Source organism: Nuphar pumila, chromosome 6 (assembly GCF_984573655.1).
Source record: "Nuphar pumila chromosome 6, dmNupPumi1.hap1.1, whole genome shotgun sequence".
Lineage (NCBI taxonomy): Eukaryota > Viridiplantae > Streptophyta > Magnoliopsida > Nymphaeales > Nymphaeaceae > Nuphar > Nuphar pumila.
In genome coordinates, this window is record NC_143254.1 from 35,900,199 (window position 1) to 35,912,547 (window position 12,349).

The window sequence follows — 12,349 nt, forward strand, 5'->3', positions numbered from 1 at the left end:
ATTTATTTCGTTTTACCTAGGACGTTATCATGCCATTAGTCGATTCAGTTGGTCTGGCTGGTTCAGCCTTTCAGCAGGCCAATACGACCTTTCAGTGAACTAGTTCAGCCTTTTCACAAGGGTCGGTTCGGCATTCAGCTGAGCCTGGACCAACTTGTTTTGTTTTGTTTTTTGGGTTGGGGCAACTGACCCAGTTTCGTCCCCATTTGGTTGTGGGGACTGAACCGAGTTAGGTGCAGGCCAAGCTTATTCAAACCTGACTCTATGACTCGCTACACCTGGTTGTGGTGTTTTAGGTTTGACCCATGTCGGGTCAGGCCAGTTTTGACCATGCATAAGCCTTGTAATATATAAAAAAAGGACTTTATAATAAGGCTATGAATTGGCGCACATTGTGGGTCACTTTGATGGGTGATTTTTGGTCACTTTTTGACTCATGCATGTTATGTCTATGCTTTCTTTATGTTCATATGCATACATTGATATATTTAAACCTTGGTAGTTATGATTCTGGGTCTAATATTCTAAATTAAATTGATTGAATCAATACGTTGTCAAAGTAACCTCTATTGTGTAGATTAGTTCATTTTAGAATATTGTGATTTTTATATGTTTGTAGTTCATATGAATGGTAATCTTTCCAAAGAAAGATTACTATTTGGCTGAACATATATATATATATATATATATATATATATATATATATATATATATATATATATATTAGTAATAAATATGAGACAATTATACGATTTTTCATGTGAATAACGAGTTGGTCCAAGGAAAAACTCATTGTTTGACAAGACTAATTGTCCATATTTGATTATTGTATTGAGAGTACCACTTACAAGTTGACATTTCTGTCTAAAGACTAAATGTCAATATTGTGTTGGGTATCTTGTGATAGAGTTCACTACGATTTAAATATATTATTTTGTGTCATTGCATGTGAAAATGTATGTTAATCATGAGCTTGTTTGTTCTTGATTCAGTTAATACCTTTGCTTCTACGATATCTGCAAATATTAATTGTATCCCTGTTTGGAGCAGTTTTAATTTTAAAAATTGAAAACAAAATGTCATGATTGTTCTTAGATGTATGGATTTAGATCATGCACTACAAGAAGATCAACCACCTACTCTTATGGATAGGAGTTTCACTGAGGATAAAAAGAACTCTAAGCGGTTGGATTGATCTAATCGCATGAGTTTCATGATCATAAAACATGCAATTCCTAAATCCTTCAGAGGCACAATGTCCAAAGATGTAAATGTCAAACATTTCCTTAAAGAAATTGAAAAGCGTTTTGCGAAAAACGAAAAGGCTGAGACAAGTACTCTTCTTTCGAATCTTGTCTCCATTAGGTATAAAGGTAAAAAGAACATTAGGGAGTATATTATGGAAATGCCCCATCTTTCTTCAAAACTCAAGGCACTACAGTTAGAGTTGTCTGAGAACTTACTCGTGTACTTGATTTTGATATCCCTTCCTACATAATACAACCAGTTTAAGGTCAGTTTTAATTGTCAAAAGAAAAAATAGACTCTTAATGAGTTCATTTCTCATTGTGTGCAAGAAGATGATAGGATGAAGTAAGAGAAGACTGAGAGTGCTCATTTGGCAGTAACCTCTAAGGACAAGTTTAAGAAAAAAAAAAGGACTAAGGAAGCTGCAGTTGACCCTCAATCGCAACAAAAATAGAAAAGACATCAGGACCCAAAGTCTTGTTATTTTTTTTGCAATGGGGGGGGGGGGGGGTATATAAAGAAAGATTGTACCAAGTATCATTCCCAACGTGAGAAGAAAGGTACGCTCCTTACTTTGGTTTGTTCTGAAGTTAGTTTAACTTTTGTACCCGAACATACTTCGTGGATGGATTTTGGTGCTACCACTCACATAAGTGTGTCTATGGTGGGTTGCCTAAGTTGTCGACCGTCAATTGATGTTGAAAGATTCATCTATGTGGGCGATGGCAAAATAGTTGAAGTTGACACAACAAGAACTTTTAGGTTACTTTTAAAGACTGAAAATTATTTAGATTTGAAAGAAACATTTATTGTGCCATCTTTTAGGCATAATTTGGTTTTTATTTTTATTTTAGACAAATATGATTATTCTTGTTTATTTAAAAATAATGAATTTAAATGATTTCGGGATTCAAATCTTATAGGGACCAGTTTTTTATATATGGTTGATAACCTTTATTTGCTTGATACTGTTGCATCATTTAATGAAACCTCGCATTTAAGTTATCGTGGTACAAAACAAAAATTAACAAATAAAATTTTTGTTTTATTATGATATAAGCGCTTAGGTCAAATTTCTAAACAAAGAATTGAAGGCTTGTATAAAGTGAGATTCTTGATTTCACTGACTTTCATGTTTGTGTTGAGTGTATAAAAGAGAAATGGACAAACATAAGAAAATTAGGTGCAAAAAGGAGAACAAACGTCTTAAAACTAATTCATACATATATTTGTGGGTCATTTTCTATGGCTTCTTGGAATGGTCAACAATATTTTATTATGTTCATAGATAATTATACTCATTATGAGTACCTATATTTAATTCATGAAAAGCCGAAGTTGAACCTAGATATGTTCTAATCGTTTAAGGCCGAAGTTGAAAACCTACTTGGCAAAAAAATTAATGTTGTCAGATCTGACTGTGGTGGTAAGTACTATGTTAGATATGATGGATTTGGTGAACAACGTTCAAAGTTTTTTGCTAAATTCCTAAAAGAATGTGGGATCGTCTCTCAATATACCATGTGAGACACTTCTAGTATGAATGGTGTTGCTGAGAGACGAAACAGGACCCTTAAGGATATGGTAAGGAGTATAATTTATCATTCTACTTTAAGAGAGTCTTTCTATGGAGAAGCATTGAAGACTGCAACTTATGTTTTGAACAGGGTACTCTCTAAAGCAGTAACCAAGACCCCATATGAATTGTGGACAGACAGAAAGCCTAGTATGAAATATTTTCATATTTGGAGATGTCCAGCTGAGGCTAGGTCCTATAGGCTATATGAAAAAAAAACTGGATTCCAAAATGGTTAGCTGCTATTTTGTTGAGTATTCTGAAATGTCCAAGGGGCTATAAATTTTATGACCCTATAAATAAATCTTTTTTCAAAATGAGAAATACTTGTTTATTTGAAGATGCTGAGTTTGGGGGAGTGATAAAGTAAAAGACATTCCCTTTGAAAAAGAATCACTTTTGCTTCCTACAGTTATGGTTAATAATGATCATGTTTCTATTTCTGACATTGTTCCCACAAATCTGGATCAAGGTAATGTTTTAAATCTTTCTATTCAAAATCAAGTTTTTACTCCTGGAGTTCAAACTCAACAACCTCAAGAAACACCTCAAGAACTAGTGTCATTAAGAAAATCCACTAGAGATAGAAAAATGATAATTTTAGATTATTATATTATCTTTCTAAAAAAATATGAGGGTGATACTCACTTAAGGGAAGATGATCCAATCAACTTTCATCAAGCCACACAAAGTTCTAACTCTTAAAAGTGAATTGAAGCAATGCATGAGGAGATTAAATCCATGAGGGACAATGACGTGTGAGATCTTGTCCCATTACCTAAAGGTATGAAACCCATTGGTTGCAAATGAATATTCAAAACCAAAAAGGATTCAAAAGGTAATGTGAAAAGATATAAGATTCGTCTTGTTGCAAAAGGATTTACTCAAAGGGAAGGCATTGACTACACAAAGACTTTCTCTCCGATTTCTATGAAAGACTCTTTTAGTATTATGATGTCACTTGTAGCTCATTATGATTTAAAACTACATCAGATGGATGTTAAGACCTCATTCCTTAATGAGGACATCGATGAGACAATATACATGGTTCCACTAGAATATTTTATCTCAAGCGATGCTAAGAAAATGGTTTGCAAACTAAAGGAATCCATCTATGAACTTAAGCAGGCTTCTCGTCAGTGGTATCATAAGCTTCATTAAGTTGTCATCTCCTTTGACTTTGAGATGAATGTGGTTGATGAATGCATATACCATAAGTTCAGTGGGAGTAAATTTATTTTTCTGGTTTTGTATATAGATGACATATTGTTTGCCAGTAATGATATAGGCATAGTGCACAAAATCAAGGGATTTCTGATAACGAAATTTGAAATGAAAGATCTTAGGGATGCCTCTTTTGTATTAGGAATCTAAATACATCGAGATCGTTCTCAGGGTATTCTTGGATTATCGCAAAAAAGCTATATAAAAAAGATTCTGAAAATATATGGCATAAGGGATTGCAAACAAGGAGATACTCCTGTTGTTAAGGGAGATAAGTTTAGTCTCACTTAGTGCCCCAAACACCAGTCTTAAATTAAGGTTATGAAACATATTTTGTATGCATTTGCTATGAGGAGTCTTATGTATGCTCAAGTGTGTATGCGTCTTGATTTAGCGTACATTGTTTGGATGTTAGGCAAATATTTTAGTAACCCAAGTATGGATCATTGGAAAGTAGCCAAATGGGTTATGCGGTATTTACGGAGAACAAAAGGTTATATATTCATATAAAGGAAGTCAGATCAGTAGAGATCATCGAGTATTCTAATTATGACTTTGTGGGATGCCAAGACAGTCACAAATCTATGTCAGGTTATATTTTTCTGTTAGCCGGGAGAGTTATTTACTTAAAAAGTGCCTAGTAGACACTTATTACTTCTTCCACCATAACAGCAGAATTCATAGCCTGTTATGAGGCATCCAACCATGAAATATGACTACATAATTTTGTCACAGAACTGCATATTTTGGATAATGTTGAGAGACCGCTAAGGTAATTTTGTGACTATATACAGGTTCTTGAAGATCATACATGTCAACGATCTATCAGAACACTTATGAATTCAAGTACGCTTCCGCATCAAGGTTTGTTTTAGTCTTTGATTTCAATGATTTAACTACGAAAACATGTTTGATGGTCCTCTTTGGTTTTCGGTGAATTTTACAAATCCAACTGTTCAAATCTCATTGGTATGGTTGTATAACGGGTAGGGTCTGCCTAACCCAGCTTGCCTATAAAAAAAAATGCAAGACAAGGGAATGTGTACGTGCAGCTCCATTTTACTATATGACACCTGTGGTGAGGCTGAATCAGACAAGTGTCATTGCATGAGATGCAGTAGCACATTTTTTTGGGCAATCAGATTGCACCCGATCTACCCTCAAAAGTTGGGCCCCATATGAAGCCCAACATATAGCAATCCAGTGGGCCTGGTGTTTTTTTTTTTTTTCCGTGGAGATATGAACTAGCTTCCCCACCAGGAGGGGTACTAGGGAAACTATTTCACACAGGAAAGGGACACAGTATTTTTTTGGAACCGTGTGCTTCTTCCCTATGAAGGAGTTTTCCTCTCCACTCGTGTAACAAACAGGCCCCAAGTGTAGAGCTAATTTTGTTTAGTTGAACAATTGAACTGTTGGCACCCAACACAGTAATAAAGCATGGGAAAGTTGGCTACGTGTGTGCGCACGTGCGTGTGTAGGTGCAAGCATATGTGTGCCACAGAGGTGACAATTCAACAGCAAGTTTAATCAAAACTTACTGTTATGCGATCAATGCCTTGAACTAAGCAAGTTATCGTAGCACGATCGAATTCTTATACCGCATGTCATAAATCAGCACCCATAATTTGACCATCCTAAAATTGCTAAAACTCCTAAGAATGAACAGGTTTATCACCGGACGCACATCCAACGCGCATCCGGTGTGGATTTGGACCAATCAGAAGCGGTCATGACTGCCACTAATGTGCTGGGTGAAAAAACGACAATTTGTATCGCCACTAAATATCGTGTTTCACGTAAAAAAAAGATCTTTGATCCGCGTGCGATCAGCAGTGGGCGTTTGTCCGGATAATAGTGGACGGAATGTTTGTCCACTGTTACAGGTTACTCATATAAATTGTATGCATAAAAAGCGAAAATAGAACCTTCTCATATGATTCCAAACAAGAACAAATTTTTCTTCTGAAAAAATATATATATATATATATATATATATATATATATATATATATATATAATACAATTTCACCAGCCTTACATGTGAAAAGTTTCACTATGTAAAGAGGTGGAGAAATCTGTGCAATTTGTTCCAGTCAAACATCTCATATACATGGATACACAAATTTTTTAATGCTTCATTGGTTTCACCCAATTATACATGAAAATAGGGGTTTACATGTTAAACACCCCATTTTCAAATGCAGGTAAAACAAACGTACCAACCTCATTTTCCTGTGGGGCCACAAAAATCGATACACACCACCCCCTTGTGAATGAATTTACATATGCATTTTTTCACAGATGAAATGGCTGACCTTTTCATCATGGGATGCCTTTTTTATTGGCAAGAATAAGACAAACAACCCTTAAGAAAAAATTTACAAGTAAAAGATGCTAAAGATGCAACAAAAATATGAAAAATAGAATCCTTTCAAGCTATTCCAAACAAGTGAATTTTACGTTTTTTTATGATTATATATGAAACTTTTCTCCAGAAGCGGCAGAGAAATGGTGGTAGTGATTTTTTATCAGTAGGAAGACTCATTTTTATTTATGAAAACTTTTACCACTTCCAAACGTGGCTTGGAAGAAAAGAAAAGTACATGATGAGCTCAACAAGGCAAGTAGGTAGCTTCATGTGAGTATAATGTACACACGTGTATGAGTGTGGTAATAGTAAAGCATGGTGGAGTTCCACTGTATTAACTGCTACAGCCACATTTCTTTCCCCACAGAATAAAAAAATAATAATAAAAAACAGTTGTAAAGCTCATGTGGGGATGGAGCTGTCAAGGTTGGAGTTCTAAGCCCAAACATTAGGTCACCATGATTGCCGATTTTTACCATTGATTGGGGCCTGTAGTTTTCAGCTGTTTGATTTGGTGGTGAATAAGTTGTGGTTCTCCTGATGGGATTTGTTTCCTCCCTTTCCAAGCTTTGTCTTCCATGTACTTCATGTGCTCCCTTTATTATACTGAAATTTAAGAGAGAGAGAGAGAGAGAGAATATTTTGATCTAAAAAACTGTTTTTTGAGTTGTAAACTTTTAGTGAAGTGTGGACCGTTGAACTTTTAACCCCTTAAAAATCATGATAACATGTCACAATCACATAATTCAAAACTCATTTCTATTAAACAGACCTTGTGGATCGCATTCAAAAGGTGCAATTTAAAAAACATAAATAAATAAAAAGTATAAAAATAAGGTGATTTATTCTCAATAGCAGCAGTAATATATATATATATATATATATATATATATATATATATATATATATATATATATGAGAGAGAGAGAGAGTTTGGGTGGGTCATACCACATTGAAAGGTTGTAGCAAAACATACTGCTGGGATTTAGCTGCATGGGGCTCACCATGACATGACAAGGTGAAAGCGACCATAAACAACACCATTGACAAGTTGGGTCCTGGTGGGTCTAGGTCCAAACCCAACTCATTGTATCTCTTAGATTGGTTATTTGTCCTATAAGCAGAAATGCGTTCTAATTTCTAAACATTTCACAAGGGATGTAAATGGCTCAGGTTCAGATTGGATATCCAACTAAATCCATATCGTTTAAGTCTGATTTGGGAACACAAGTAGAACCCAATAATTAATAATTGGTCACAGATTGGCGGATTCAGTGGAGAATATTACGTCAAAATCTGAATCTGAATACGAACCGAGCCCAAATCCGACAGACATCCAAATCTGCACATATGTAAATGCTATAGTTGATTAGGTATTTAAGTTTCCAAATATAGTTTTAATTGTCCATATTAAGATCCGAATCCAGTTATGTAATATCTGATTAGATCAGAATCAGTAATGCCTACACCTGAACCAAATCCGACTCGTTTACATCCATACAATTTTTTGGATGCTGGATCTTCATATGTAAACCTCCCCCAATCCAATGTATATGGCCATAAGATACGGTTAGACTCAACTAGCATTCAACCCTTAGGAATCAGGATCATCTATCAAGTGATGCGTTATTGAGATGGTGTGAATGGTATTTAACTGTTGCTTCTGATTTACATTCTTGCTTGTTTGTAATTGTAGTCAGGTTGGAAAGCAAAGCCCATTGAGCCAAGTGGGTAGGACCTGATCTGGCTTTCCATGATTCCGGCCGGGGCCTATCGTGCACATATCCGATCTTGGTCAATCAACGAGGGTTGGTTAGCTGCAACGCATCAAAATCCTTGTTGTCTTCATCTTTTCTAAACTTGTCTCTACTTGACAATGTTTTTTCTAAAACAGAATTTAACAATTGGGTTTGTGGTAGAAGGCCTCTTCGTCCTGTGCAGATTTAAAAAGATTCTCAAGTTGTGCATACGCCTGTATATATATATATATATATATATATATATATATATATATATATATATATATATATATATATATATATATATATATATATATATATATATATATATATAGCAAACTCTTCAAAAGTGACATTTTTGAAAAGACACTATTATTTTTTGAGGCCAAAAAAGACTGTTAAATGATAAACTAAAATGACAAACACACTTTCTCACCTTTTCCTTCCATTCTCACGATGAGTGAAAGAAACATCAAATTATCATGGTAGAAAAGTATCATGCTGGAATAACAGGGCTCCCTTCTATCACTTGTCTTATGTAAATCCTTTCACACCTTTATGAAAGCATTCTCACGGGAAGGCTGAGCGGGCAAATTTTTTTAAAAATTTGTGTTCATTCCCATGATCCTTTCCATGGGAAAGGAACAAAGGAGCGGTGAATATAAATTTTTGTTTCTCTCTAAAGCAAACGGCTTGCTTAACCCAAAAGATAACTATGCATTTTAAAACATATCATTGCTATTAAGAGCTTTTTTGTTGAACTTTATTAACATTATCATGAAAGATTTAATTTTAGATAATCTCATATATATATATATATATATATATATATATATATATATATATATATATATATAGTGTGTGTGAAGGGGGTGTCGGCCATTATTGAATGAACGCACATGCGATCAACGGTGTGCGCTGAAAAACTCCGGAAAGAGTCTTTACCGACGGCTTTTACTGCCGCTAAAAACCCTTCATTGAGGGGACCGTGCGTCCGCTGGCTCGACGCGAGAAGGGTGATTAGTTTATTAATTAAATGAGGTTGGCTACGGCATAAGGAAAGTGTGACATCAACAAACCACTCGGGGCCGTTCGCACCCGAAAGGACTTGCCTTTCCCCTCTTGTCTCCAGTGTGCCGGTGGGGGCCACATATTGCCACCACGTGTCAGCAGCCCACTGGAGAGGTTGTCGACACACGTCGGACTTGTGGCGGTGGATGGAGTTGGGCCCCATCTTAGCAGGATCCTCCGGAAGTACTCTCTCCTCCACCTCCACCCTCTTATAAGACTATTTAGCACCTAACAAACACCTGATTAACCCCCCATAAGCAGCCTCTTAATTAAAACCGATTTATAAGGCCTCCACAATCCCCCTCCTCCCACAAATCATACCCTCTCTCTCTCTCTCTCTCTCTCTCCAGTGTTTAGGAGTGGATGATGGAGAGCATGGACTCAGCGTCGGGGCCACCTAAGCTTCCCCCTGGCTTTCGATTCCACCCAACCGATGAAGAGCTCGTGGTTCATTACCTCAAGAAGAAGGCCTCCTCTGCACCACTTCCCGTTAGAATCATCGCTGAGATCGACCTCTACAAGTTCGACCCTTGGGAGCTCCCTGGTATCATAGAGCAAACACCAACATGCCCTCTCTCTCTGTATCTCTCTCTCTCTCTCTCTCTAAATTGAATTTGTTTCATGGTGGTGTGCAGGGAAGGCTACGTTTGGTGAACAAGAATGGTACTTCTTCAGCCCCAGGGAACGCAAGTATCCAAACGGAGCACGGCCAAACCGGGCAGCGACGTCAGGATACTGGAAAGCCACCGGCACGGACAAGCCAATCATGACATCCGGCGGGACGCATAAGGTTGGGGTGAAAAAGGCGCTTGTGTTCTACGGCGGGCGGCCTCCCAAGGGAGTCAAGACTAATTGGATCATGCATGAGTACAGGCTTGCGGATAGCGGGAACTCGAAGCCCATTCCAGATTTGGGGAACAAGAATAGTTCATTAAGGGTATAAAGCTATTAATCCCACTAGCTAATTTGATTGGATAATTAAATTACTATCTGGTTTTAATATTATAATTCTTATGTTGGTGTTGATTCTTCATTAGCTACTGATTGATCAATTTGTGAACGTATTGTAGATTACTGTTCTTAAATCTATCTGGTGTTGGTTCATAATTGCATACTGATTGAATCAAGTGATAATTATTTGGTTTTAGATAGGAATTCTGATTGTACTGTTGATTTTCTTGGGTTTTAGCTTGATGATTGGGTGTTATGCCGGATATATAAGAAGAACAACCAATCTCAGAGACTGATGATACGTGACAGAGTTGATTCTCTAGATGATATGCTGGCCTTATTGCCTAACATAGATGGAAACAGCTCCAAACTACAAGCACAAATTTCTAACAATTTCGGGCCACTGCTCGAAAACAACGAGAACTTCTTCGACGGATTGTTGTCGGACGATGGTACAAATGCCAGCAGCTCAATCTCTCACTTGCAGCCCTCTTCGAGCATGACACACAACGGCATCGACAAGTCGGAAATTTCAATGATCTCGGCAGCCGCTGGAGGAGGCAGGGGGGAATACATATATAGCCTTCCATTGAAGAGAGCAGCCCTCCCCTCCCCATATTGGAACGAAGGGCTGCCCCCCACCAAGAGGTTCGAGGCCACCAATTCCGGCAGCAGTGATGGGGGTAGTCCTATGGCAACCCTGCTCAACCAGCAACCAAATGGTGCAGCTGCTCCCTTCCAGCACCAGCATGGCCTTCTGGGGACTCTTGGGGATGGGGTTTTCCGGCAACAATACCAGCTTCCTGGGATGAGTTGGAATTCTTGATTACATCTTCAAAGTTCATGTTTGGAGGAGAAAGAATATACCTGGAAGTTCATGATTTGAGAGCACAAAAGACAAAAAATAAGTCGATACGCGTTCACAAGATGTAAAGGACAATATAAAAAGTGTTTGTATTTTGATTGGTCTGATTGGTTGCCAAAGATTCTAGTGTCAGTGATGCACAACTAGTTGCGGATCAAAGAAGTATAGATCAAAAGAATAAAAAAAGGGAAAAAAAAAACAAAGAAAAGGTAGAGAGAGAGAACGCGTGTCATATTTTATTTGATTGGTGAATGTGACTAGACTTGTACTGCTTTCCTAATGTAAAAGAGAGTGCTATAATATTTGGATATTATGAAGATTGTAGTTCAGAATTTGGACTTTTGTATAAATTGACCATTGTTTGTTTGATTCCCATGAATGTTGGTTGTTTTCTTGTATTGTTCTCTGTAAAATTTGGCAAGTATATTTTGAACTTAACAGTCACTAGTCCAATTTATTCCAGCAAGATTACAAAAACCAATGCTTCATGTAAGCTATATATGATTTTTTATTATTAAATTAGTCCATTTTTGCATTTTCATGTGAGAGAAGTGACCAAATGTCCTCTTATATAAATAAAATGGGTTTCCTTCGTTACTCTTCTTTCACTTTCTATTGCAACTTGCAACTTTCATGCTTTATATAAAGCAATAACCTTATTTAATGACGTCATCACATACACTAGATCTCTATGGTGCAGGTTTGGTGCAGGTTATTTTGATCCAATCTGATCTCATGAATGGATTCATCAGGTTCAAAATAGTAGGAACCTGCTTTTGGATCATCTTTTATCAATGAAAAAACGTGATTTTATGACCCGAGAAAGTATCTCACATTTCAGGTTATTGATTTTTAAAGCCTTACAAAATCTGACCTAAGCATCGTAATCAGATGATCTAAGAGCTGATTCTCACTAAGAAAAATGTCAATCATATTGTAAGGTTAATTTCATGAAAACAACCAACAAAGTACATAAAAAGAAAAAAGAATAAAAAGTGGCATTGTACCTTATGATCTCATTTTACCAAATATTACCTTTTTATATACACTACAAGAAAATTGTTAATTAGCGACGGAAATTAGCGACGGATTTTTCTCGTCGCTACTTAGCGACAGATTAGCTAGAGATAGAATCTGTCGCTAATTTGCGACGGATTAGCGAGGAAACGACTTTTATCGCTAATTTGTCGCTACTTAGCGACGGATTAGCGACTGCATGTTTTTGTCGCTACTTTTGATTACAAGAACACCATTTTAGCGACGGATTTAGAGAGGGAACTCTGTCGTCGCTACTCCGTCGCTAA

At 36.8% G+C, this 12,349-nt stretch overlaps 1 protein-coding gene across 1 annotated transcript; it reads left to right on the top strand.

Moving 5' to 3' along the window:
- The first annotated feature begins 9,557 nt into the window (after positions 1-9,557).
- Positions 9,558-11,128, top strand: LOC149834629 (NAC transcription factor 56-like). Its single transcript, XM_090010219.1, has 3 exons — positions 9,558-9,773; positions 9,865-10,166; positions 10,419-11,128. Exons 1-3 carry the CDS (start codon positions 9,593-9,595, stop codon positions 11,004-11,006), a joined length of 1,071 nt encoding a protein of 356 aa, XP_089866345.1. The 5' UTR covers positions 9,558-9,592; the 3' UTR covers positions 11,007-11,128.
- The last annotated feature ends 1,221 nt before the right edge of the window (positions 11,129-12,349 follow it).

Bases quoted from the DNA above. Each gene is read 5' to 3' on its own strand.
- LOC149834629 (XM_090010219.1), top strand. From the start codon at position 9,593: ATGATGGAGAGCATGGACTCAGCGTCGGGGCCACCTAAGCTTCCCCCT. The intron at 9,774-9,864 runs GTATCATAGAGC...GGTGGTGTGCAG, and splicing joins CGACCCTTGGGAGCTCCCTG to GGAAGGCTACGTTTGGTGAA. The intron at 10,167-10,418 runs GTATAAAGCTAT...CTTGGGTTTTAG, and splicing joins ACAAGAATAGTTCATTAAGG to CTTGATGATTGGGTGTTATG.